Raw genomic sequence first — 26947 nt, 5'->3', positions numbered from 1 at the left:
AAGGAGTGGCTCGCTGCAAATATAGAGTTTTTCAAAGGCGCGTCGGATCCGCATTAAACATTCAAAATGCGTTCAAGCGCGTGGGCTCGGCAAAAGAAAAAAGATCCGCATGATCCTCGGGAACAAGCGAAAAACGTTTCCACTCCTCAAAAATAGTCGGTGACATGCAACAGAAGTTTGACCGTCCGAGAAGATGAAGCAACAAAAACTAGAAGGCGAACAGTCGGCTCGGGAAATCCATTCATGAAGCTCGTCATTCTACTGAATCACTGAGCTGGGGGGCAAACTGTTGGGGTCGGATTTGATCCAGGATAGCGAGCCGACCTATGAGTCACCGCCTCGGGAGCCATCGATGAATTATCCCGAACCAGACTAAAACACCTCGGAGTTCTCGTCAAGAACCCATACCGAGGTAATGTCGAGAACGCTTCGGGGCAGTCCCATAAAGTAATCCCCGACCCGACCTAGGACGCCTCGGGGATAAGACTTGGAAAATCATCCCGAGGCGGGCTCCAAAACACCTCGGGAGCTTGCCTTCAAGTACCGCAGACCAAGCATCCCGATCATGACCCGAGGCCAGCTTAATCACGGCTCGGAAAGATCTCGTTTTAGACAGAAAAACTTCGAAAGACTTAGCCGATAATCTTCGAAGATATCACCAGATACAAAAATCCCAGAATCTTCGGAGGACAAAGACAAATCTCTTTCAACGAGATAAAGATAAAGAGGGATTTTCCGAGAATATCGCAAGAGGTCATATTCTCGGACCCTATAAAAAAGCACTTAGAGAACAAACAAAGGGAGAGGCACAAAAAACGCTCTCAACTTCAGGCTATCAAAAACGCTCTGACTTTGAAGGTAAAAACACCTATTTCTCATATTCTATCAAACTTGTACGATAAAATCATTACTTTCTCATTAATAAAATCAAGAACACCGTCCGCGGTAATTGAGAATTCTGTTGTTCTTTGAGAATCTCACAAAGATCCGTTCTTTGAAGAAACCCTTAAAACAAATTCTATTGTGCGAGTTTCGACTCTCACAATTTGGCGCTAGAAGGAGGGGCTATGTGGTCTTTCTCTTCCATGGATTTTACCAACATGTCGTCGATGTAGACTTCCATCGTCTTCCCGATCTGTAAGGCGAAAATTTTGTTAACGAAGCGTTGATAGGTCGCCCCGGCGTTCTTGAGTCCGAAGGGCATCACTCGATAGCAAAAAATTCCTTGCTCTGTGTAAAAAGCGGTTTTTTCTTGATCTTCGGGGTTCATCATGATCTGGTTGTAACCAGCAAAAGCATCCATGAACGACAGTAGCTTGTTTTCAGAAGTTGATTCTACGAGGCGATCGATGTGTGGTAATGGGAAACTGTCCTTTGGGCAAGCTTTGTTTAAGTCCGTGAAATCTACGCAGACTCTCCATTTGCCGTTTTTCTTTTTTACCACGACTGGGTTTGCGATCCAGTCGGGGTACTTCGCCTCGGTGATGGATCCGATCTTCAATAATTTTTCTACCTCGGCCTTTACGGCTTCTGCTCGTTCCCGACCCAATTTTCTCCTCTTCTGCTTGATGGGTTTAAAAGTTGGATCGATGTTGAGCTCGTGTGATACGATGTTAACACTTACTCCGGGCAAATCCTCTGGGACCAGGCGAAAGTATTGACGTTCTCTTTGAGGAAAGCGGTGAGTTCAGCTGTTAGTTCTTCTCCTAGATCTCCGCCGATTTCTACGCATCGCTCGGGCTTTGCATCGTCAAGGTAAATTGAGATGACCGGATCGGGAGTTGGTATCGTAGATTCCCGAGCTTCTTTGATCTTTAATTGCTATAACTGCTCGGAGATCGACTTTTCTTCGGCTCGGCCAAGTTTGGCCTACTTATGATTCGCGTCGGCCGTCGATTCAGTGACGGGGTTCCTAAGCTTGTGCGCTGCCATGAAGCAGATGCGAGCATTTTTCTGGTTTCCCCAGATGGTTTTCACGCCGTCGTTTGTGGGAAATTTTAGGCATAGGTGATACGTCGAGGCGACAGCTCGGAACTGATTTAGCCATGGGGTGCCGATAATCGCGTTGTACACGGTTGGTTGGTCGGTAATAGAAAAATCGACGATTTTTGTTACTCCTTTGGCTCGGACTGGTAGTTTGATGGTTCCGAGAGTCATAGTGGTTTCACCTGAGAACCCGAGCACAGGTCGTGGAGTTGGCACGATTTGCGTCATATCGATCTTCATTTCTCGCAGAGTTGTAAGGAAAATGATGTCCAGTGTGCTTCCCATGTCGACTAGGACTCGTTCGACGTTGAAATCACCGATGGTTAATGTAATGACTAAGGGATCGTTGTGTGGACGGTCTAAACCGTTGGTATCGCTTTCGTGAAAGGTTACTTTGTCATTTGGTCCATTAAATGGCCGCGTCCAATTACGATTCGCGTCGGCTTTCCTTTGATAAGCCTTGATTGATGCTGCCGTATCTTGACAGAAAGCTGAATCCCCTAAAATTGTGAAGATCCTTCCCCGAGCAGCTTCTGGTTCATCGTCGTCTTTTTCGCGATTACCCCGGCCTCTTTTAGGTCCTTCGGGGTTCGCCGCGGGGGCGGTCTGCTCGGGATTGGCCACAGCGTTGACCTGCTCGGTTTTACCCTTTTCTGCCTCTAAGTCCTCGATGGTCAAGCCTCCACCAATTTCTCCGGCCAGGAATTTTGCTGCCAATCTCGCTCCGAGGCTACGACATCTGGACGTGTGATGGCCGTAACTCTTGTGCAACTCGCAATATTCTTGCTCTTTCCCTGCGGGTTGATCCTTTGTCCATGTGTAGGATGCTCGACCGCGTCCTCGTCCGCGGCCTCGCCCTCGGCCTCGGGTGGCTTCGCCTCGGGGTGTATCGACCTGGTAATTATGGGCTCCGGAGAAATTTCGTCCTTCATGGTGAACGAACGTACCACCTTGGGCGCCTTTCTTGTGGTTCGGAGCGCCGGTCTGAGGTTTATCGCTGCGAGGCGTTTGCTTGGTCGGTTCGTGTCTTCTAGCTAGTAGCTCCATCTCTTCTTCATGGGATACGTAATCCGAGGCTCGGTGCAGGGCTTCTCGGATTGTCGGTGGTTTGGACAAGTTTAGTTCCTTTCGAAATTCGGATTTATACCACAGTGCTTTCTTCAGAGCCGAAAGAGCCGCCACATCGTTGATTCCTTCTACTTTGGCTAGGGTGGATCAGAATTTTGCGAGGAAATCTCGAAGTGGCTCATTAGGCTGCTGAGATAGTGACCATAGATCGGCGTCTGATGTGCCGGGATCGATTAGCACCGAATATTGCTTTAGGAAAAGAGTCGATAGCTCCTGAAAACTATCCACATAATTTCCTTCGAGTCTCGAGAACCAGTCCAGGGCTGGCCCTTTCAAGTGCTCGCCCTTTCAAGTGCTCGACGAACAGGTGACAGAGACCAGCGTCTCTTTCTTCTGGTCTGAATTTGGCTCGGGCCACAGAGATGATAAATGACTTTAAATGCCCTTTCGGATCGGAAGACCCGTTGAAATACTCGATTCTTAGTTTCCCTGGATCCGAGATTATCGCATTGGAGATCTTGTGCGTGAACGGCGTGTTGTGGGATTCTTCGAGAATGCGGTCGATGTTCGGTGCCGAGGAAACTGCGTTATGCATTTGGGATCTTACGAGCTTCATCTCGTTTTCCGCCTTGGCTAGGGATAGTTTGATGGAGCTTATTTCCTGCTCTCTGGCGTATTCTTCAGCCCATCTAACGTTCACCTCGGAATCTTCATTATCCGAAGCGTCGATATGATCGGCTTCGGTAATCTCTGCTCGGAGAGGAGGGAGTTGTGGTTCGTTTCGATCTGCTTCCCGATTTCCCGAAATTGCCGGCTCGGTTCGGTCCCGTCCGATTTCCGGTGCCGTTCTGCGGACGGGTCTTGTGGTATTGCCAGGTGTTTGGAATACGAGCCGTGTGGGATTGAGATCCGCTGCCGCCCGTCGATCGTGAATGTGCCTCGCGCCGAAACGGGTAGTCCTGATTTGTCCTTGAGAGGTTGCTGCTTCGAGTTGCTGTGCTAAGGACCGATTTGCTTGTTCTTGATCGTTTACCTTCTGTTGAAGTTGAGCCATCATACTCCTCAGTTCTGCTAGGGTCGCGGGAGCGGCGGCTTCAGGAGCATCTGTCTGGATTGGAGGGATTGGGTTCCCCTCTGTATCAACTACGCTACTGGAGACTTGATTGTTGACCATTGTGAATTGGGTGATTGGTTCCGTGTTCCGGGTGTTAGAGAAATCTCTACCCCCTCCTTCTAGCGCCAAATTGTGAGAGTCGAAACTCGCACAATAGAATTTGTTTTAAGGGTTTCTTCAAAGAACGGATCTTTGTGAGATTCTCAAAGAACAACAGAATTCTCAATTACCGCGGACGGTGTTCTTGATTTTATTAATGAGAAAGTAATGATTTTATCGTACAAGTTTGATAGAATATGAGAAATAGGTGTTTTTGCCTTCGAAGTCAGAGCGTTTTTTATAGCCTGAAGTTGAGAGCGTTTTTTTGTGCCTCTCCCTTTGTTTGTTCTCTGAGGTGCTTTTTTATAGGGTCCGAGAATATCACCTCTTGCGATATTCTCGGAAAATCCCTCTTTATCTTTATCTCGTTGAAAGAGATTTGTCTTTATCCTCCGAAGATTCTGGGATTTTTGTATCTGGTGATATCTTCGAAGATTATCGGCTAAGTCTTTCGAAGTTTTTCTGTCTAAAACGAGATCTTTCCGAGCCGTGATTAAGCTGGCCTCGGGTCATGATCGGGATGCTTGGTCTGCGGTACTTGAAGGCAAGCTCCCGAGGTGTTTTGGAGCCCGCCTCGGGATGATTTTCCAAGTCTTATCCCCGAGGCGTCCTAGGTCGGGTCGGGGATTACTTTATGAGACTGCCCCGAAGCGTTCTCGACATCACCTCGGTATGGGTTCTTGACGAAAACTCCGAGGTGTTTTAGTCTGGTTCGGGATAATTCATCGATGGCTCCCGAGGCGGTGACTCATAGGTCGGCTCGCTATCCTGGGTCAAATCCGACCCCAACACTAACAATCAAGATGTGATCAGAAGTCACTAAGTCAAGCCAAGCAATAACAGGTTTTGGTGTGTTCTAGCAGTCTTAAGTGAACATGCAGAAAACAGAAAATCAAACAGAAACAGTAAAACACTCGACCAACACAGCTCTTTGCAGAGCACTGGGTGAGGTTGAGTGACAGGTCGAGTAATAGACAGAAAATAAAATACAGATACTCGACTGTACAGTCTGTTGCCAGACAACTGGGTGGTCGAGTACGAGGTCGAGTAACAAGAAAGAATTGCAGAAATTAAGCGACAGATAACAGGATGCAGTAAACAACAGTAGAGTAAACAAAGAATTCAATCAGGTAAAGAATTCCCAAGGATGGGGTAATTGAGTAGTTTCGTTTCCTCAGTTTACAGGTGATTGGCATGCTCAATAAATTAACCCTAGATAACAAGTTCATTAACCAAATCTAAGTGCCACCGCAACAGAGACTCTCAAGTTAACCTAGTCCCAGACTCAATCACCATTGACGAGAGCTAACCTAACAGACATTACGAATCAACAAGTTAAAGCCAAAACGCTCCCTGCAACCAATACCTTGGTACAGGGTCACGAATCTCTGGAATTAGTGGTTCAGACATTTCATCAAACACCTTTTGGGCGCAGAAATGTCTGGGCTCAAATTCCACTTAATCAGAAAGCAATAGGCATTAAGAATAACTAATCCAGAAGGGATCTATCAACCAATACTCAATCACCTAGCATACTCAGAATTCTACACTACTATTACCCATCCTCAGAAACCTATTCACTACTCAGCATCATAACAGAAAGCATAAACGTTGAACAAGTTGAAAACATGATAACAACAGTGTAACAGCAGGATGATAACAGAATGAACAACAGTAAACGAAATCAAGAACAAAAGCTGAATACTGAATACTGAATAGATAAAGAGAAATCCGGATTACAAAAAGGTCTAGAACACAAGGTCTGCGGAATAAAACTAGATAAAAACATGTCTGCGAAAATGTGAAGTACATGCTACTTATAGCCAAATATTCCGAAACCCTAATTCTTAAAATGACGCAGTATTGGGACGGATTAAGAACTGTACTCGACCCATGTGGTCGAGTGGGTGGTCGAGTGAATAGCTGGAGTCTTCTTTTCTTCCTTGTGCTCGAGTGTCTGGTTGAGTGCGGAATGAAGAAGGCTCTGAAGCTTGTCATCGAGTATGCAGTCGAGTGGTGGTGATGGTGATACTCGACTTCCAGGTAGAGTGAAGAGGTCGAGTAGTGTTCTGGCAATGAAGGTGAAGACACTCGGCCTTGGGGTCGAGTGATGTGATCGAGTGATTGTCAGGTGATGGGATGAAGACACTCGACCTCGGGGTCGAGTGATGTGGTGAAGTAGTGATGTCCTCTACTCGACCAGGGGGTCGAGTGATCTGTTGAGATCTTGAAGCTTCTACTCGACCTCGGGGTCGAGTGGTTTGACATGATCAGGCCCGCTTCTTCCAGTTGCTCGTCAACACTCCAAATCACCTGAAATCAACGCAAATATGCAACATGCATGCAAATCTATCCTAAATATGTAAAGTGATGACAAATAATGAGAAATTGTATAAAACAGTGATGATTTGATGCTAATGTGATGACAAATGGATGCTCGAAACATGCAAAATAAGAAAACCAAATTTCTAAGCTCTTGACTAGATGTGTATGATGCATTGTTTAGTTTTCTTGACTAATACATAATGATTGAGCTTATGAATTCGGTTTGTGGTTTATTTTGACACCACTTTTCTCTTTTTGAAGGAATGGGAAAATCGAATGAAGTCGCGGGAACCTCTAGACCACGTCGAAGTACTTCCGCTCCAGGACTAAAAGAGGATCCTAACAAGCGACCTGTAACGGGCGAATGGGATGACCATGACACCCAATGCTTAGCTGCTATGAAACACATTAAGATTTTGCCAATCCGGGTTGCAAAACATTCTGTTCTATCGTCACTTGGTTTGCTTGAAGATGTTACCACAGTGTTTCAGACGCTTGGTATGGGAAGACTGTGGAGACTAGAATATTATGTGTATCCTAAGTATGTGAGGGACTTCAAAGCCACTTGTCGCGTCACATACAGGAACCCTATGGAGCCTATAGCGAGTGAAGGAACTCTCACATTTTTCGTAAACATGAAACACTACACCAAATCATTGTTTGAAGTCTGTGATATGTATGGGTTCACCAAGGGAGAGTCTATCGCTTTTGCAAAGTTGTCTTCAGCGGTTGCCAATGCCTTTTGGGGTAAGATTGCTAGAGGATCATACAAGTCACATTCAACAAAGATAACTCACATCTGGAACCCAGTTATCCGCTGTGTAGTGAAGCTTATTAGCCATTCTATGTACTTCAAAGCTCTGGCACCATCTGACTAGGACTGAATTACCGATGCTCTTCTATAGCATCAAGCATCTTCCAGAACCTAATGCTAATGTCGCTGCGATTCTATGCGATGCATTCATGAAGATGAAGATTACTGCTCCTACCTCAGCCTCGCAAAGCCTCTCTATTGGTATTGCACTCACTCCTCTTTTTCTAGGCTGTGATCTAGACTTGAGCAAGACCACAATTAAGAAGGTACAAGAGTTATTGGACCACCATCACTTGATACATACTCATTTTCTCAAGTCAGGCGATGTGTACGAATTTATGGGACGAGATGGTGCTACATACTTCTACCAATTACCAAACAAGCACATCATCTAAGTTATTTCTACCGAGAATCTAGAGTTCACCCCATCTGACGAGTTCTTGATTCCTGACCCATTAGACGAAGTTCCTAAACGTCGCAGGTCCATAGAGGAACCACCTGTAGTTGAGTTTACCTAAGGAGATGATGAGATACAAGAAGATTCAGATGACCAGGCTTCCACTGGGGATGTCCAAACTCACCCGCTCCTTCCTTCTGACATCGACCGCTACCGTCTTTCACATGTACTAGCAGGTGATGTATCTCCACACACAGCTTGGATGATTGTTGATATATCCTTATTTTTGTCGGTTTTAACTATGTTTTAGGTATAGGTTTAAGAGTCTATTTGTTATTTCTAGAGTCTTTTCTAGTCCTTTTCAGGTTTTTACATGTTTGGTATGCATTTGGAGACAATAAAGCATTCTAGAGAAAAACAGATAACTTATGTTGTAGAAGAAATCCGGAGACCAAAAATTGCGTAGGAGTCGAGCGATACTAATACCTAACGGCAATTCAAAGACGTAACTTATTTAAGTTTTGAAGATTTGTAGATTCGGCCAAGAATTTTCCCTTATTTTCAAAGAAGTTCCTACATGTTTTACGACATATATATATATATTAGATTTTAAGGTCATTGTTTATACCTAAGGTTGGAGAGGCTATTATCCTTTTCTCTTTTGTACTTGGGAGCAAAACCCTATGGAGACTACCTTTAGAGAAGATCCTTCTAAACCTTAATCTCTTGTTTTTTTCTTCATTGATTTCTATTCTAATCATGTTGTTTGCTTCATAGATGATTTGGTAGATTGCCCACTTGCTAGGTTATTTGTAGGATTCTTCATCTTTGGTTGTTCTTAATGCTAGTTTTAGATTGGCCACCTAGAACTTAATCTCAGATAATCGGTATACCCACCATAGGTATCTATTACAAGAACTACTATTTGATGAGCCTGGTTTAAAGTCGTGTATTAAGAATCGGCCTATCTACCAAGGTGAACTTATTGAACTCGTTTAGCATGCATGTCTTAGTATAGGATTTCATGGCACATCATTAGAAATCTCTAGCTCTAGGCATAGTGAGTTTCACGTCACATCACGGTTATTCTATAATTAGGGTTTGAGTTTCACGGCCCATCCTAGCTATTACTAGATCTACTATCATCTATTTCCTGAGAATACCCTAAGCCTACCGCTTTTATTATCTTATTTTACAACTTCCAATATGCTATTGCTTGATTTTATTTCTTTATTTTATAATCTATTTGTTAGCTTAATTCGATAACCTTATTATATTGTGTGGTCCGAAAGCTTTGTGAAATTCGACCCTAAAGTCCTAGAATCGATCTCTTATTTGAGAGAGTGGTCTTAGGATTAATTTGACTTACATCAATTGCCCCTACTAAGAAGAACAACATTACGATGAACAAGATATGGCGAGCTATCTCTCAGATCAAGCTATGTGTTTGTGTTCGAGGATCCAAGACAGTAGGGGATCGACATATGGTGCCCCCTATAGATGTTGCTAGACCTAGTCGTACTTCAGACGTTTCTCCATGTGGGTCCCCAGTCGCTCGCCTCAGCAGGAGTAGGAGGCAGCCAATAGAGCAAAGCTTAAGCGAGAGCCCTTCACAAGATCGTTGAGTACCAATATCATTTCTTTTTCCCTTGTTCATACCATTTTTCTTTGCCTTTATTTTGATTTTATTTGTGTCTATGAGACACCTTTCCTTTGAACTGTTTTCCCACTGGGTCTGGTGTGAAGCATGTCAGGGGGGAGGTTGTCACTTGTCTACTAATCTAGTTTGATGTTTTTTTTTTGCTTTCTTTTGAGTGACTTTGTTTTATCGAGTCAAAAACCGTGTCTTTTATTGACTCGAAATGTTGTGAGAACTGTGATCTTTTCTTAGGAAATTGTACGATGCTTGATATCATTGTCTTGGGACCATTTTAGCATTATTCGATAACTTGGAATGTCAGGAAAATCCATCACTAGATCGCTTTACAATAGTCCATATCGCTTTGAAGAATTTGGGTGAATTGAGCTTTCTCTGATCTATTTAAACTTAATCTATCTCTCTTAGGGGCTTGAGAATCATGTAATGGATCATACATTCAGAGTTTTCTTGGCATCCTTTTTATTACTCTTTGCTAACTCTGAATGGTTGGAGTCATTTTTAGTCTACTACCGCACCAGTTCCCCCACCCATTGTTTGAAACCTCATGCACTCTTATATATTCATTATGATATGCATCCATGTGCGAAAACTACGAAGTATACGAACCGACATAGCTTTCCTTTTGCTAGGATAGTGAGTTGTAGTTTACTAGTTGTTCATATGTGATGACATTTAGCCATTATGGTTTAGAGGTTATATACTTGTATTCATGGGTATGAGATGTTATACTGTTTGAATTTTCTTGATGCAGATTTTGTTAGACATTGATTCCACTCCCCTGTCTCTAAAAAGAAAAAGAAAAAAAAAGAGAGAAATGAGAAAGGAGAATGAAGGAACCGGAAATGTCGAGTTGTTATTATTCATATAAATAAGCATCATAGAACTTTAGGGAAGCTAATTGGTTTGTGTCTCACTGTGATTTTGCATCATGACATGCATCCGCTTTACACTATTTTAGAACCCGAAACACTTGAGCCACCAAATAATAGCCTTCTTACCTAGCTCATAATGTGTTTGATACCCCCTTTGTGAGAATACACGCCTCTGCTAATGAACGTAAAAGGTTAAGTTCTTTTAGATCTTGGGATTAATTTTGTCGCTACTATTATGGCGAATTACAGTCTAATACGGTTTGATAAATTTTGTGATGCTGGTTTGCAGGCAATTGATAAAAGCATGATCCCGAAGAAAATGTGAGTTCTCGTGTTTTCAAACCTCTTCTCCTGATAAAGATTTTTATTTTCCTTGAGGACAAGCAAAGATCTAAGCCGCGGGGTGGGGTGGTGGGTGGGGTGGGGGGTGGGGGGGAGGAGTTAATATGTTGCTTTTTTGGTGTCTTAGGTCCCTTAGTTTTGAGTCATTTGTCTTGTTGAAGTCTGTCTTTTGCGTCTTTTTAGTCGTGTCTTGAGTCTTTTGCAGGTTTCAGGAACTTGTGACGAAATTAGATGGTTGTTAGCTTGTTCGGGTCAAGAAAGGGAGAGAAAAGCTGAAGCAGAGAGAAGACGGTGTAATCAGTCCACCTCTAGATCCGACGATCTGACTTCCTGACGACTGGTTTCCGTTTTCCTTAACTGGGATAATCTTCTATTTTCTGTAATCGGGTATTTAAAACTAGAGACCTAATTTTATTTCTACGTTTTCTTTTACGCTTCTTTTTTGTAACATTTTGGAGAACCTTTCTATAAGCACCTTTGGGGATTAAAGATTCATCATTCTTGACAATTTGGAGAAGATTTCTAAACCTTATTCTTATTTATTTAATCTGAATTATGTTTTCTTTAATATCTCTTTGCTTGATTTTTATTGCAACGTGTGAGTAATCTTTCAATTGGGTTTTAGGGTTCTAAGTAGGAAGTCAATGAATTAGTAACTAAACTATTATAAGGAATCCTCAATCTTTATGTTCTTCAATTTGTGTGTTCTTAATGCTAGAATAGGATTGATCACCCTGCTTTAGAACTTAGGTTTTTCTATGCATTTAAAGTGTTCGATAGATTGCCTGAATGAATATAAATTGAGTATTGTATTTCTAGCCTGCGAAAGTTTACGTTAGAATGCAATGTGAACTGAATGAACCAACTCATTAATGCAAATTTGGTTAGGAAAATGCCAACGAAAGTTTAGTAGTTGAGTAGTCAAATTTAGTTGCTAGTATCTCGAGAGAGAGAGAGTTAGTCTAGAATTATGTTTATGTTTGAGAACGGTTCTTCATAACAGAATTCTCTGTTTTGTTTATTTTGCTAGTCTTTATCTTTTTAAATACACTTACGCCCAATGTCTTTAATCCATAACTTTAATCGTTTTATTTATTTGCATTTTTATTTATAACTAAGAAAACCAAACAACAACCTCTTTAGTTTTAGCTAAGAACGAGTCTCGAAAATGTTTAGAGTATCTTTGGTCCTTGTGGATCGATCTTGAATTTACTACCTAGCGGTTAAGTGTATCAAGCAATTACTCGAGCATTCAATAACTAGAATTGGTAAAAAATTGAGATAGCCTCTAAAGATCCAGAAGTCAACGAGTAGAAAAACAAGGAAAAGAAATACTCGGTGATCACCTCAATTTTTACCGATTCTAGGTATGATTTAAGTATAGTTTTAGAGTTTTCTAATTATTCCTAGAGTCTTTCTAGTCTTTTCTGGTTTTTATTAGGAATGCATATGGAGATCATGGAGCATTTTGGAGCTAAACCGAGGAAATCAAGCTTGAAGGACGAATTCAGATTCTTACCAAGGCAAGAGTGTCGACCGACACCCTCTTAGTGTCAATCGACATCACTCAGAGCCCAACAAGTTGCCCTTAAAGATTTCTCTAATTGCATTATTAGTCTCTGCACGTTTTTGAATCATTATATATAGATTTTTAAGGTCATTTTTTAGACCTAACTTGTTGATTAGACACTTTTAGCAACTCCTTGAGATTTTGGAGAGTTTCATCAGAGATTCTAAAACCCTGTAGAGAGAAGATCTTTTCTAAACTCTATTCTTCTTTTGTTTTCTTTATGCAATCTTATTCAAACATGTTTGCAGTTTCTATGATAATGTCTGAGTAATCTACTTGTTTGGTTTAGGGTTTCTTATTACAGATTTAGATGATATAGTAGATCGACTACCTCGTAGAATTATCTTTAGAGTTCTTCATCTTGATTATTCTTAATGTTAATTCTAGAGTATCTAACTAGAAATTGATCTTAGTAATAAGTAGCATTCAAGAGGGCATCTATTATCTGAACTATCATAGATGGGCTTGAGTATTTAAATACGGATTGGTCTGGTTTTTATACTTAGGTGAACTTATCAAACATGATCTTAGTGCATGTTTAGCAATTAGGGATTTGCACAAAAGTTGGGATTCCTAGTTAATAGGCTTAGTTAGTTGATACAAAGAGAGTTGTTCGATCATATATTAGTGATTTGAGTTCTAGAACAGTTCGATAACAATTCTTACCATAGCTAGATCTATTAGTCATCTATTTCCTGAGAATATCACTAAACATGACGCTTAAATCATCTGAATTTACTTCAATCTAATTTGTTGCCTGCTTTCTTGATTTCTTTTACATTTATTACTTATTGATTTAGCTTAATTTCAAAACTATAACGTGTGAACAAAAGAACTTTGTGAAATTCGACCCTAAAGTACTGCAATTTATATCTTATTTGAGAGAGTGCTTGAGGTTAATTTTATATATATCCCTTTGTTTGAGGCTAAGCTTAAGAGTTGGGAAAGGGCAATAGAGAGCATGAAGAGCCTGGATGTGTTGAGAGTGACCTTTGGTGCCACTACAATGGAGATAATTAATGCTCTTCATAAACCACATGATTAGTCTACGCTTGTAAGTCACATCTCTCATTTATTATCAATGGTTGATGGGATGACAAATTGGTTTATGATTTTTGAATCGGATAAGTGTAACCAGGGGGCTTCTAAAATAGCTAGAAGTATTACCTCAGTGAATTCTTATGTAGCTCAAAGTTACCCTAGATGGATGGAAACTCTTTTCATTAAAGAAAAGAGTATTGCCGATGATTTTTTGTACTAAGCTTCTCTATAAGTTTCCTTTTATTTTTAAGGGTTTTATATTTGTAGATATTCTTATATTTATACTGCAATAATTAAATTCAAGGATCTTCATATAATTTATGTATCTCAGTAATTATCCTTGTTAGCCGTAAATATCTTTAAGGGATTAGTTTGAAAGGATGGAAAAAAAAAACACAAGTCATAGATATTTTAGAGTTAAGAGGTGGGGATTATGCTTTTTATTCAATTTTCCTTAGGTTGAGTCCTTTTGACCTTTTGGATAGTTTTATATTTAAGGTTATTTCCTTAAACGATTCCTTAGTATATATACTAGTAGGGCTACATTCCATTTCTTCAGTAACTTTTAGCTTTTATCCATAGAAGACAAAAAAAAACAAAAAATGAGTGATGATCTATGGAATGACATCTAGTATATACACTTGGGTTGTGATGACCATGAACTATTTATTCCATATCAAGCTTATGCTGGAGCTCTGGCTACTAATAGATTAAGTCTTCTCGGAAGAATACTTAATCCTCAAACTCAGAGTGTTGGAAGAGTTATACTTGAGTTACCTTATTAGTGGGGATTGGGTTCACAAGTACATGGACGTATCCTTGATGAAAGGTGTGTTCAATTCCGCTTTCGTTCTGAGGCAGACCTACTTAATGTCCTCAGTGTATAATGAATGGTTGATTGCACTTCAGAGATGGGAAGATTTTCATGCAAAGTATTTTCTTACTTATATAGATTTATGGGTTCAAATTAGAAGGATCCTCTACCTTATGTATCGGAGTGGACAGTTGGGTTTATTGCAAGTACTTAGGTGAAGTTGTTACTATGGATTTCAATGAAGAAACTACTACGGAGATTACCTTCCTTCGAGTCAAGATTATGCTTGATATTACTGAACGATTGCGTTTCTTTAAATGGGAGATTTGAGTCTCATGAAAGGATCATGGTTAATTTTAAGTATGAAAAGCTTCAGAGAGTTTGTACTAATTGATGTTGTATGAATCACCAAGCCAGCCACTGCCCATATTTAGCTCATCCAGTTGAATTAGATAATGAATCAGATGTGTTGGTCATTCCAAAGTGGCATGATGGTGAAGGCTCCAACAGTTTCAATCAGTGGGATCAAGAGAATAAGTCACAAAGTTTTCTAATATTTTATCGTATATGCCAACTTTCAACCATATATGCCAACTTTCAACCACCTCTGCCTTCTTCACCAGTTTTGAACTGGGATGATTATATCGCAGTTAGCCTACTCATTGAACTGGGATAGTGTACACCAAGGTTCCATAACTCAAGCAAATGGTGAATGCATTAAGATCAGTCGATTATCTCCTAGTGGGTTAATCTGATCTTTTTGCCAACAGTTATCATTAAATGTTAAGACACAATTTTTTTTCTTTTCATCTCACTTATTAGTAGTTACATTTGTTATAATATAACTTATGTTACCTTTAAGTTTCTGTTTAATGTAAGAATCACACTTTTTCTCCAAAACAACTTATATTTGCTTGGTTAATTTATAATCTTTTTTTAAGGTTACCGGGGAAAATTTCAGTACCACAAGTACCTTTTCTACACCAATCCGGCATCCAAATGTCATAACAAATTAAAATGGCTTCCTCTTCCTCTTCTCCGACGCCTAGTGCTGCGGCGGCGGTCTCTCCTCTTACGGAGGAAGAATTAACTCTAACAGTTAAGTGGAATGGAAAAGAGTACACCGTCCGTATCTGTGCCGATGACTCAGTCGCCGAGCTAAAACGTCGCATCTGCCTTCTCACCACCGTTTTACCTAAACGCCAAAAGCTTCTTTATCCCAAGATCGGAAACAAACTCTCTGACGATTCTCTTTTACTCTCTTCGATCTCCTTTAAGCCCTCCCTCAAGATGACAATGATCGGGTCAGTCTCAATTTCAATTTCTTAAAACCCTAACGAAATCGAATCTAATTTGAAATCAGTTTTGACTTTTTTCAGTACTGTTGAAGATGATATAATAGTAGATCAAGCTGAATCTCCTGAAATTGTTGATGATTTTGAGCTTGGTAAGGAAGAAGCTGTTGATGTTAAAGATAAAGAAGTTAATAAACAGAAGTTGAGAAGAAGAATTGATCAATACAAGGTGAGTTTTTTTTTTCTGTGTGTGTATCTATGTGTAAATGATTCATCAAGCTTATACAACAATGTGCAGATAAATCTTCGAACGCCATGTCGTCAAGGCAAGAAACTTCTTGTTTTAGATATCGACTATACATTGTTCGATCATCGGTCCACCGCGGAGAATCCGTTGCAGCTTATGCGTCCTTGTAAGCCGTATACTGTTAACTGTTTGGTTTTAGCTAGTTAGTTTCTTTGATTGATGTTTTGATTACTTAATGTAGATCTCCATGAGTTTCTTACTGCTGCTTATGCGGAATATGATATCATGATTTGGTCTGCTACCAGGTGATGTTGTTGTTAGTTTGACATTTTAATCTTCGTGTAGCTTTTGTAGCTCTGCTGATGCTAGAGTTATCCGTTTGGTTTCTGCAGTATGAAGTGGGTGGAGTTGAAGATGACAGAGCTGGGAGTGCTGAACAATCCTAACTACAAGGTCACGGCTCTTCTCGACCATCTTGCAATGATCACGGTCCAGTCAGACACTCGCGGGATTTTTGATTGCAAACCGCTAGGCTTAATTTGGGCACTACTTCCTGAGGTATTTATATATCATGCATCCTCATTTGACACATGAATCTTGATCTTTTTTTTTATGTAATTGATTGGTGTTGTCCTGACTTGTGCAGTTCTATAACCCTGGTAACACGATAATGTTTGATGACCTAAGGAGGAATTTCGTAATGAATCCTCAAAACGGTCTAACAATCAAGCCGTTTAGGAAAGCTCATGCAAATCGTGATACAGATCAAGAGCTTGTGAAGCTGACTCAGTACCTTCTGACAATAGCTGAGCTTAGTGATTTGAGTTCTCTACACCATAGCAGATGGGAATCATTCTCACAGGACAACGTCAAAAGGCGCAGACAGGAATGACTCGGCCGCATCCATATTATCGGGTTTTTGTTTAGTTTTCTTGAAATACCAAGAGATTCAGTTATCACTTTTTGTCCTTTACATATTTTATGAGTTGGAAGAACGGTCAACATTTTATTAGTAGTTTCAAACGTTAAATTTGCTATCGTTACATCAGAACCAAAATATTTCTTAAGGTGTTCAAGTTTCTGATAAATGATGAGAATTTGGTTACACAAACAGATGAGCAAGACAAACGACAGTTGATACAAAGCTTACACCACTACACGTTTTACAGGGAACATTCTCTTCAGACACACAATACAAGCGAGACACAGCCCGAGATTTGAGAGCCCTAGAATGAAGCCACTATCGTGATAAGGATTGCAGTCTATTGAGCAGACATGAACAAATGAGTTAATAATATCTTATCATAAATACCTGATGTGCGCAGAGACAGACCAAACCGCCTCCAGCGAACTCGTTGTTTCATTTATGCCGTTTTCCCATCAATCGCTGGCACTTGCTCATCGAGATGTCAAACCGGGTCAACAAAGATGAAAATAAACTAAGAAGCATAAGCACAAACTGAGCAGCTACTAATGCGATAGGGAAAGACACACAAGAAGCTGGCCTGGAACCATGAAGACAGCTCAAGCTCTAGCCATAAGCATAAAACTATTTTCGGCAGGAACTTTGAACTGTTAAGGCCTCAAGGACAGATTCGTGAATTGCGTCTCTAGATCTCTACTCTTCGAACGCTGGTGGCTAGATGATCCTTGCTTTTTTGTCTGATGTTGCTGCTGCGGCTCTTGCTGCTGTTGAAGCTGGTATAAAGCCCTTAGCCTCACAATCTCTTTCTCCAATACATCATGTTCTACTGTAAAAAGAAACCCAAGATTAAGTTAACATCTCACCAAATACAATTTACATCCTCAAGGAAACTAGAAGGCATCATTTTTCTACTCCATGCTTAGAAGCTTTATAGTAGTGTACCATAGCTTAAAATAAGTTCTCTGGTATGCCTAAGAACTGGCAAAACCAGACATCCTATCTTCAAAGTGATATGAAGTAATGAAGAAAAAGGTTTTGGGGTTCTGGTAAGAGACTGAAAAACTTACAGTACTTTATAAGCTGCTCTTGTGCTAAGCTTTCCAACCGATTCTTAAGGGACTTGTTCTCCAAGCTGAGAATTAGATTCTGCTGATTGAGAAACTCAAGCTCCGCAGACACTTCAGAACCCTATACTTGTAACATCTGAACGTTCCTTTCCAGTTCAGCTATGTACTGAATTTTACGGACTCGAGAGCGCTGTGCAAACTGCCTGCAAAAGATAATCATCTGGTTTGATTAAGCAGAGTAAAGTTACAACTGAACTAAATGAATCTTTATCAGAAACAACTCAAGAACAAACTAAAATATCAAAATAGACGACGTACTGTCTAGCACGTTTCGTATCAGCCTCGGAAGTAGCAGACTTAGCCAGAGGATTATCCCGTTTTTCGAATGACGACTTTGCGAAATTATTTATGAAATCTTTCTTGCTATCAGCAGCAGAATAAGCCTTTTCTGTATCACGTAGGCTACCAGAAGACCCTGATCTTGTGATAGAGCTACTCTCCAAACAACCAGAACTACTGTTCGGGCGAGCACCGGAATCTGGTAATGAATCCCACGGTCTTATTTTCTGTTTGGACAAATGAGCTGAAGGGTAGAAAGGAACAGGCTGGCTTCTAAGGTAATCAGACTCCTTGGGACCTCTAACGTGATTAGAGAAACCATTATTGTTATTATATCTACCACCATCCCAAAGCGTGTAATCAACATCAAAACCAACAGGAACATCTACATATGCAAATGAATCACTCGATGACCGTCGATGCCCTCCTTTCCGTACAGGTGTTTCAGGTTCGTTGAGAAGATCGTCAAGCCAAGAAGGCTGTTCCTCAATAAGAAAACTCTCAGATGAAGTTCGATGATGATTGGCATTTCCTTCTCCAAGCTTCTGAACAGCCTTGGATCCAATCACACTACTTGGAACAAAATCTGCACTAAACGTTGGACCACCCGTAAACGGACTTTTCGGAGGCAGTAAAGCTTGTTTCCCATTGCATCCCAGATTTCTATGATTCTGAGACCCCTTTGAACTTGCCATCTGCCAACATAAACACAACAAACTCATAGAAAACAAGTATAGACACTAAATCATTCAGGTAGGGATAAATAAAGTTGTGCCTAACAGAGAACCTAACAATGTGAACAAAAAGGTAACATGAGTTCCTTAAGCTAAAGAGTATAACATCAAAACATTGCTTGAAATTGTAAAGGTAGTTCTTTTACATAAACTCAAGTCCAAATCAAACCAAATGCCAGAATTTTGACTATGAATCAATAGAAATTAGATAAATAAATCTACCCTAATTACAACATTTTCATCAACAATGAAAATAGGAAATCACAAATCTGTTTTAAAAGTCTTTTACCTCTATATTAATAATAAATCGAGAAGGAGACGAGATCTGCAAAATTGAAACGAGGAATGGGGAGAAGAAGATGGATTGTTGTCTTCTTCTTCTAATGAATGAATCTGTCAAATTGTTTCTTTTTCTGGTGGCAGAGGTTAGAAGGCTAGCTGGATTGATGAGTAAAGGCCTAAAAATTAACGATGATTTTGTTTTTTTATTTATTTATTTTCCAGTTATGTTTTTTTTTAGTTACCTGTGTTCTCGCGCTGTCTTCAACTTGAGCGTAGGTTTGTGACCTGACTTTGTGAACAAGTTCTGTCCAAAATCCTTTTTTATCTCATGTTTTATTAAATGAGGGATTTGTTGATGTAATAGTGTGGGATAATATATCGTAAAAAATAAAATATTGTAGAAAAAAATTATATTTTGGAGAGACCAGGATATTTGGGAGAAAATAAATGGATGAATTGCAAAACTAACATTTTTCGATAAAACAGTTAACAAACTAACATTATACAATAAAATTTTTATAAATTAATACTCGATAAATTAATAACTTCTATAAATTAGTAAATTTTTTTAGTTTTAAGTTTGGACCAATGTAAAAAATGACACAAATCGATAAATTAATAATATAATAACTTTTTTGAAAGCCTTATATAAATATATGGTCCCATCAATATCACAAATTAATAATTGCATAAATGTATCAATTATAAATATACATTATATGTAAGAAATTTCTTTGAAATATAATTCTAATATTTTTTTGCTAAAATTTATATTTATTTTTATTTGAAATTTAATTCTAATATTTTACTGTATCAAAAACTTTTGGTGTTGTTTTCTAGATATGATATTATTTTTTATTTGTAATTAATTTTAGAAATATATTTTCTATAATGAAAAAAAATTTATGAATTTTTTTAAAAAATTACTAAATTAGGAAAATCTCTCTATAAATTAATAAATATTAATTTATCGATAAATTAAAACTTTTCTAAATTAATAAAATTTTGCAATCCCAACATTATTAATCTATTGAGGTTTTACTGTAATTTTCAAAATGTAGTAAATAACCATAAATGGTAGTATATTGTCCAAATTGGTTTTTGTAAGGGTGACAGGAGATGGTGGTGGCCGGAGATGGTGATGGTCGGAGGTGTTAGTGGTGGCCGGATATGATTGTGGCCGGGATTGATGGTGGTCGGGGGTAGTAGCCGGAGGTGATGGTGGCCGGACGTGGTGATAGCCGGACGTGGTGGTGGCTGATATGTCTATAATTTGCATGTTTTACACATCCTTTTATCACCATTTTGAGTCTACTTTCATCCATCTTTCATAGCATTCATATCAGTTTTGTACATTTTGCATCTTTAGACGAGTAGGACTAGTCTTGCATACATTCTGCATTCTGGAGTTGTTTCAGGTACTTTGGAGCTATTGGTGCTCAAAAAGAGGAAAAACAGAACAGAAAGTCACATTTCCACCAACATACTAGATCACCAGTAGCAGAGAGGGAAGCAGTCAGTTCAGCAGTCCATTTTGCCAGATATACTCGATCGCAGAGGAGAGGAGGCAGTCCATTCTACAGTTCTACTCGATCGTAAAGGCGACCAGGCAGTCCACTTTGCCAGTCCACTAGTTCTACTCGATCATAGAGGAGAAGAACCAGTCCATCCTGACAGCTGACACACATACTCGACCACAGAGGCCAAGAAGCAGCCCAAACCATTTTGTCAACCAACCTACTTGACTACCACCTTGACCCTCTGATCAATCTGCACTCAACCATACAACCTGAGCAATGGAAAGAGAAGAGAAGAGATGGCCCATTCGAAGCCCATTAGGAAGCCTGCTTTAGGCCGACACTCTTGATCACATCGTCCATGGGCCGTTAAGTGGGCTCGAAGCCCGCTTTCTTATCCTTATCGTTTTTAGTATAAATAAGTCTCTAAGGATTTTGCCTTAGATATCCAGAGACTTAGACATAATTTTTAGAGATTTTCTGCAACTTATTCAACAACCGCTTTTCATTCCTGCAACTTTGTATTTCAATTTTTCTTCTAAGTTATTCAGAATTTGCTTTTATTTGCTTGTTCATCTTTGTTTCATTCCCTTTAATCTTTTAAGTATGCAATCTTCAATCGTTTTTATGTTGTTGTCTTTGACAATGTTGTCTGAGTAGTGATTAGGATTTCTGAGGATGGGATAGAGTAGTTGTGGAACCCCTGGTCAAATCTGTTGGTAAGTGTAGATTTATCGAATCCCTTCTGGATTAGTTGTGTTTATTGCTTATTCCTTTCTGATCACCTGAAATCCTATCCCACACGTCTCAGGTGTTTAATGGAACGTTGGATCTACTAATTCCAGTGATAATCGTCTCTATCCCAAGGGATTGGCCGTTTAGAGCGATTATTGGCTTTAACTGTCGGTTCTTATTGCCTACTTAGTTAGAGATCACTAATGGAAATTAGGTCAGTGTCTAGAAATACTTGAGGATTTCTATCACGGGAGTGAATTAATCTGTTGTTGAACCTGTTGTCTAGGGATAGCTTCATTTAGATTTGATAACCAACTGAATTGATTAGGGAGACCACACTATTCGATTACCCCATCCTTAAGAATTTCTCATCCAATTTATTTCTTTTTTTACTTACCTGCTTCATTCACTTGCTATTGAATTTTAGTATTTTCCTGTTTTCAACCATTCTACTCGATCACTGTGTGACTGTGTGACTGTGTGACTGTGTGATATAGTAAACTGGTCCATTTCTGCATTTTCACTATCTGTCATCCTATGTATTCGATCACAGGGTCCTTCTGGCAGTCGACCCTGCGATCGAGTATATCAGTCATTTTTGTGACTTTTTACTGTTTTCTGCATCAACACTAGGACTGTTAGGAAACCAACCAAATTCTGCTTGGCTTGACTTACTAACTTCTGATCATATCTCATATGTCTGCATCACACCCATTTGGATTGACACCTAAAATACTACAACGACAGGATTGTTTTTTAGGATTAATTGACGAAAAACCAACTATCAGTGGCCGGACGTGGTGGTGGTTGAAGGTGATGGCCGGAGGTGGTTGTGACCGGGAGTGATTGTGGCTGAGGGTAGTTGCCGGAGGTTGTGGTGGCCGGAAGTGGTGGTGGCCGGAGGTGGTGGTGGTCGGAAGTAGTGGCCGGAAGTGGTGGTGATCGGAGGTGGTGGTGGCCGGAGGTGGTAGTGACCGGAGGTGGTGGTGGACGGAGGTGGTGGCCGAAGGTGATGGCTGGAAGTGGTGGTAGTGATGGTTTATAAGAAGGGTTTAAATGTATTGATATACATTAGATTCACAATATCATATAATCTTTTTTTTTTGTTAGTTACCTAATTTATAAACTTTATATGTTATCTTTCCAAATTTCCCAAAACATTTTTTTGTATGATGTTTTCATTTTCTTTTTAATTCTTATTTATAAATTAAATACAAAAGTATATTTTTCAGTGATTAACTTACCCATATATTATAAAAGAATTCGATTAGTGTTATATAACCGGTTAACAAAAACATACAAAATGGTTCAAATTGGACGAAAATCAGTCGCTACAGAACAATTTACCCGTCACATCGTTACCGACCAAAATTCCACTGGAAAAACCTAGAGTGAGAACTCACCATTGCTGGAAAAAAACTATCTGGCCAAACACCAAATTCTTGAGTGAAAGAAAAGAAACTTACTACACCTCGTCACATTGGTTTCACTAGTCCTCGTGGATGCCTTCTTCGTTGAAGGAATAGGATCGCCAAATAGTTAAAAGAGTTTTTGCCAATAAATCAAAGAACTGTAGTTAGTGGAGGGAGTTAGAGACATTGTCCCTTACAGTCTCTAATATCTCACCGATCTCGACACCTACTCTTTAGCGTAAATCCTCTACCTTCAAGTTGCCTCGCCACAACAACTACCACACGTGTTGTGCTGCGGATATAAGGTAGCTGCTTCCATCAATTGCCACCTTGAGAAACCTAGGTTTGTGTCTAATCTTAACAAATATGGAGTCTGAAAGCCTTACAAATGTCTCAAATCCGCCTGAAGACACCATGACCATGTAATCACAAGCGGAGATGAAACCTAACCACGGTTGAAGCACCATACATTTTTTTTTTTAATTTTTTTATTCATAATATTTCAAAGACAATACACGGCCCGAAAACCCAAAAAAAGACACGCAGGCCCCGAACCTAAAACATACAAAACCAAAATCTGAAAGAGGCCCGCATGCCTAAACCGAACAAAGAAAAGAGCAGGCCCACCGAAATAGAACAAACGGTGGGGGGAAGCACCATATGTTTTTCTTAGTTAAAAGAGTTTTGCCTCTCAAAGACGCTATCTTCATGTTATAATCTTCTTTCAAACACAAATACACAGTCATCTATTTTTAACAGTTTAATTATATCATTATATTTAAAATATCTATGAAAGATAAAAAAACTAATAATCATTTTGGTTAATTTTTTATTTTTATCGCCTATTTTAGATAATAAAGATCAAATTGTTTTGTTCTAATTTCACTACAGAAAAAAAGCTATTAACGTCGGTTTATTTTCACCTTAACGTCACTTATTAACTGACTTAATAACATACAGTCATTTACAAAACTGACATATTAGTGGTCGACGTTAACTTATTTTGCTCCACTTTAAGAACCGACGTTAAACATAACGTCAAATGTACTAGCGTCACTTTTCTAATATTTAACGACGGTTAACAAAATGATTCAAAAGTATTACAGTAATACTAATTTTGCATTAAATTAAATTATAATTAGGAAAAATTGAGAGAAAACGATAAATTCATTGAAAAATAATTTACTTAAAGAAATAGTACACGTAACAATTGTCAATTATCTGGATATCAACGTAAAGCATAAGATATAAGTCATGACCATGTTTACAACATTTCATAAAAATCCATTAAATCTACCACTCTATCACGAAATTCTTGCTAGCATCTCCTTCTGCATCATTTTATATTCTTCAAGTCCTCTACTCGTTTTCTTTTAACTGAGGTACATCTTGTCTGGTTCAAAGCTTCAAAACTCTACAAAACTACAAAGATGTTTACTATGAACATACATTCATATATTCCCATTCAAAGTTCCAAACTATCGATTACAACCTCTACAATGCAAAGTGTGGTAAGCACATAACCAGAGTAAACATGTGTCATAGAAACGAGATGTGGTCTTGTTATGGCTTCTAAATTAATGAGATTTTTGATATACTATCGTCGGACAAGACTTGGAACTTGATCCAATGGAACAGCTTGTAGCGAAGGAAGCTTTGGCGGAACCAACCGGTCCTATGACTCGTTCGAAGACTAGACTTCTCAACCAAGCCGTTAGCGGACTTCTTAACCACTTGGGCAAGTATCCAAATGAAGTCATACTAACCGTTTGGAACTCGATAGCAGTCCAAGACGATTGGTAATGGGCTAAGTCTTACTTGGGTACTCTTTTTCCCTTCTAAGGTTTTGTCCCAATGGGTTTTCCTTAGTTGGTTTTTAATGAGGCTTGAGTAACACTTCCAAATCCCCATTATCAATCCGGCCAAGCCCACTAAGAGGACCACGAATTTGGAAGGCCAAGGGTCTATTTTTTTGTTCAAACTTTCACTTATGATTTTTTGTTTTCCGAGTTTTCTTGGAGATTGTTTCAAGACTAACTCTTCCCTTCTCTTCTTCTCTATTTAAACTCCTGTATTTCCTCATTGTAAACTCATCTATCTTTTAAATCTCAAACTCTTTTAAGCTAGATCAAAGGTAAATCAAAGGCCATCTGCATCCTTTGTGTGACCATTCACTCCACATCTTTTGGTTTGAGTGATCTCATGATCTCTTAGATGCAAAGTCTATCCCCTACTCAACCTCAAGAGTGTCTATCTTAGGGAACTCATATTAAGTGGTATCAGAGCACATTCTAAAGTTGAGTACTCTATCCTTTCATCACTTCATCATTTCGTTCCATTCTATTCATCATTTCATCACCTCATTTCATTTTGTCCGTTCATCTTCTCATCTGTCTTTTTTTTTTTTTGAATAAAATTTAAAATTTATTCGAAAAAACGTTTTTACAACAAGTGCAGCATGTAGTTAAAGATCTCAATATACAAATTTCCCAGAAATTTTCTATTGCTCTTTGCTTTTATCTTGTGTCAAACCAAACTTTCATGCATCCATCATAGTTCTTGTCTCCTTGTTCCCGAATATAAGAGATTCGGTTTCGGACTTGTTTGTCGATGTTTCGAAGTAGTTGAGAATGCGATAAAGGTGTGTCTCCATGTCTCTTGTTGTTGCGCTCTCTCCATATTGTGTAGATGGCCAGCTGAAAAGAGTACCTTATCAAGAAGAGGTTTGTTCGTCCCAATGAGGCATCTAAGAGTGTAGCTTGGATAGCACTCCATGTTGTAGTGAACTTGTTTCTGATGATCTTCCTGGTCTGACCAGACCAAATCTCTTTTGCGTAACCACAATCGAAGAATAGATGGTCTCTACTCTCCATTGGTTCGTCGCAGAAGACGCATGACAGATTTGAGCCCATTTGCCAAGTGAAAACTCAATCGCCGGTTGCTAATCGGTTCCTCATTGCAAGCCATGCTATAAAAGAGTATTTAGGTGTAGCATGGGGAATATACCCCTCCATGTGTGGCTTAGCCTCCCGGATTGCTTCCCATGTTTCACAAGTACTGAATCTGTTTTTGTAATTCTCCTTTGCACCTTTCCATAGGGCAGTGTCTTTCTCTTGTGTGAGTCCCTTTTGTCGTACCTCTTCAATCACTGATTCAATCTTGTTTAAGTGCTCAAAACGATGCTGTCTCTTATGCTGGTTTTCTATTACTTCTGCGAGTGAAGACTGGATAGTTATCCCCATATGTATGCAGCCTCTTGCGCCGGTGATATCAATCAGCTTACCCAATGGCGCTTCTCATCTGTCTTTTCATCTTTGCTGTCATCTTGCTTTAATTTTCATAAATAATTGGCTTGCGATAAAATTGCGAAATCAACTGGATCTGAATGTAAGACGAGTGTAGTATTGTATAAAATTGTTTCTGAAATTTTTGAGCATGATTTGATAATTTATTCTGTTCGATCTTCTGCCTCTGTTCTTATTAAAACGTTTAGTATTCTCTTTGAACTAGTGACTGGTTTAGTGTTGTTTGTTGGCAGAAAATGATGACAACCGAATCAAGCTCGGAGAAGAGTGTTAATAACCAAGCCATCATCGATGCTATCACATTACAAATGGAGAAAATAATTGATGCCAAGCTTAAGCCAATCAATGATCATCTTAAGGCGAAAGGGAAAGCACCTGGTGAACTAGTTGTCATCTCGGGGGGAGAGCAATCTCGAAAGGAGATGGATAGTCGAATCAAGGACCCCAGGAAGGACTTAGTTGACCCAAACGCTCAAGAATACTACAGCCATGGTCACTCATCTCACCGGAGTTATCGGAGACCAAGACGTGTGAGAGAAGAAAGAGATCTTATGGTAAGATGAAGGTTCCACCTTTCCATGGGAAGAATGATCTGGATGCCATAATTCTAATTCTTCTTCTTCTTCTTCTTCTTCTTCTTCTTCTTCTTCTTCTTCTTCTGCTTCTTCTTCTTCTGCTTCTTCTTCTTCTTCTTCTTCTTCTTCTTCTTCTTCTTCTTCTTCTTCTTCTTCTTCTTCTTCTTCTTCTTCTTCTTCTTCTTCTTCTTCTTCTTCTTCTTCTTCTTCTTCTTCTTCTTCTTCTTCTTCTTCTTCTTCTTCTTCTTCTTCTTCTTCTTCTTCTTCTTCTTCTTCTTCTTCTTCTTCTTCTTCTTCTTCTTCTTCTTCTTCTTCTTCTTCTTCTTCTTCTTCTTCTTCTTCTTCTTCTTCTTCTTCTTCTTCTTCTTCTTCTTCTTCTTCTTCTTCTTCTTCTTCTTCTTCTTCTTCTTCT

At 39.4% G+C, this 26947-nt stretch overlaps 2 protein-coding genes and 4 pseudogenes across 7 annotated transcripts; 3 read left to right on the top strand and 3 right to left on the bottom strand.

Annotated features, from left to right (window-relative positions):
* Positions 1–1042: 1042 nt before the first annotated feature.
* On the bottom strand, positions 1043–4228 carry AT4G06602 (annotated as a pseudogene; the record flags this gene model as incomplete). Its single annotated transcript has 1 exon — positions 1043–4228.
* Positions 4229–6855: 2627 nt separating this feature from the next.
* Positions 6856–8379, top strand: AT4G06601 (annotated as a pseudogene; the record flags this gene model as incomplete). Its single annotated transcript has 1 exon — positions 6856–8379.
* Positions 8380–13890: 5511 nt separating this feature from the next.
* Positions 13891–14571, top strand: AT4G06600 (annotated as a pseudogene). Its single transcript has one exon.
* Positions 14572–15067: 496 nt separating this feature from the next.
* On the top strand, positions 15068–16690 carry AT4G06599 (ubiquitin family protein). Its single transcript, NM_178989.3, has 6 exons — positions 15068–15406; positions 15482–15626; positions 15696–15810; positions 15886–15949; positions 16037–16202; positions 16291–16690. The coding sequence occupies exons 1-6, from the start codon at positions 15120–15122 to the stop codon at positions 16534–16536; spliced, it is 1023 nt and encodes a 340-aa protein (NP_849320.1). The 5' UTR covers positions 15068–15119; the 3' UTR covers positions 16537–16690.
* A 1067-nt stretch (positions 16691–17757) lies between these two features.
* Positions 17758–19287, bottom strand: AT4G06598 (basic-leucine zipper (bZIP) transcription factor family protein; the record flags this gene model as incomplete). Of its 2 annotated transcripts, NM_001340558.1 has the most annotated exons (4): positions 19234–19287; positions 18999–19147; positions 17955–18670; positions 17758–17839 (listed from the first exon to the last, which is right to left on the bottom strand). In NM_001340558.1, the coding sequence occupies exons 3-4, from the start codon at positions 18668–18670 to the stop codon at positions 17758–17760; spliced, it is 798 nt and encodes a 265-aa protein (NP_001329816.1). In that variant the 5' UTR covers positions 18999–19147; positions 19234–19287. The 2 variants fall into 2 exon arrangements, with proteins under 2 accessions (NP_001329816.1, NP_849319.3); NM_178988.3 differs by having other exon boundaries at positions 18999–19287.
* A 5918-nt stretch (positions 19288–25205) lies between these two features.
* On the bottom strand, positions 25206–25947 carry AT4G06635 (annotated as a pseudogene; the record flags this gene model as incomplete). Its single annotated transcript has 1 exon — positions 25206–25947.
* Between the last annotated feature and the right edge of the window lie 1000 nt (positions 25948–26947).

Source organism: Arabidopsis thaliana, chromosome 4 (assembly GCF_000001735.4).
Source record: "Arabidopsis thaliana chromosome 4, partial sequence".
In the NCBI taxonomy this organism is placed as follows: Eukaryota; Viridiplantae; Streptophyta; class Magnoliopsida; order Brassicales; family Brassicaceae; genus Arabidopsis; species Arabidopsis thaliana.
The sequence above is the reverse complement of the archived record's forward strand: the minus strand, read 5'-3'. Positions and strand labels throughout refer to the sequence as shown.

Bases quoted from the DNA above. Each gene is read 5' to 3' on its own strand.
- AT4G06599 (NM_178989.3), top strand. From the start codon at position 15,120: ATGGCTTCCTCTTCCTCTTCTCCGACGCCTAGTGCTGCGGCGGCGGTC. The intron at 15,627-15,695 runs GTGAGTTTTTTT...AACAATGTGCAG, and splicing joins GAAGAATTGATCAATACAAG to ATAAATCTTCGAACGCCATG. The intron at 16,203-16,290 runs GTATTTATATAT...TGACTTGTGCAG, and splicing joins TTTGGGCACTACTTCCTGAG to TTCTATAACCCTGGTAACAC.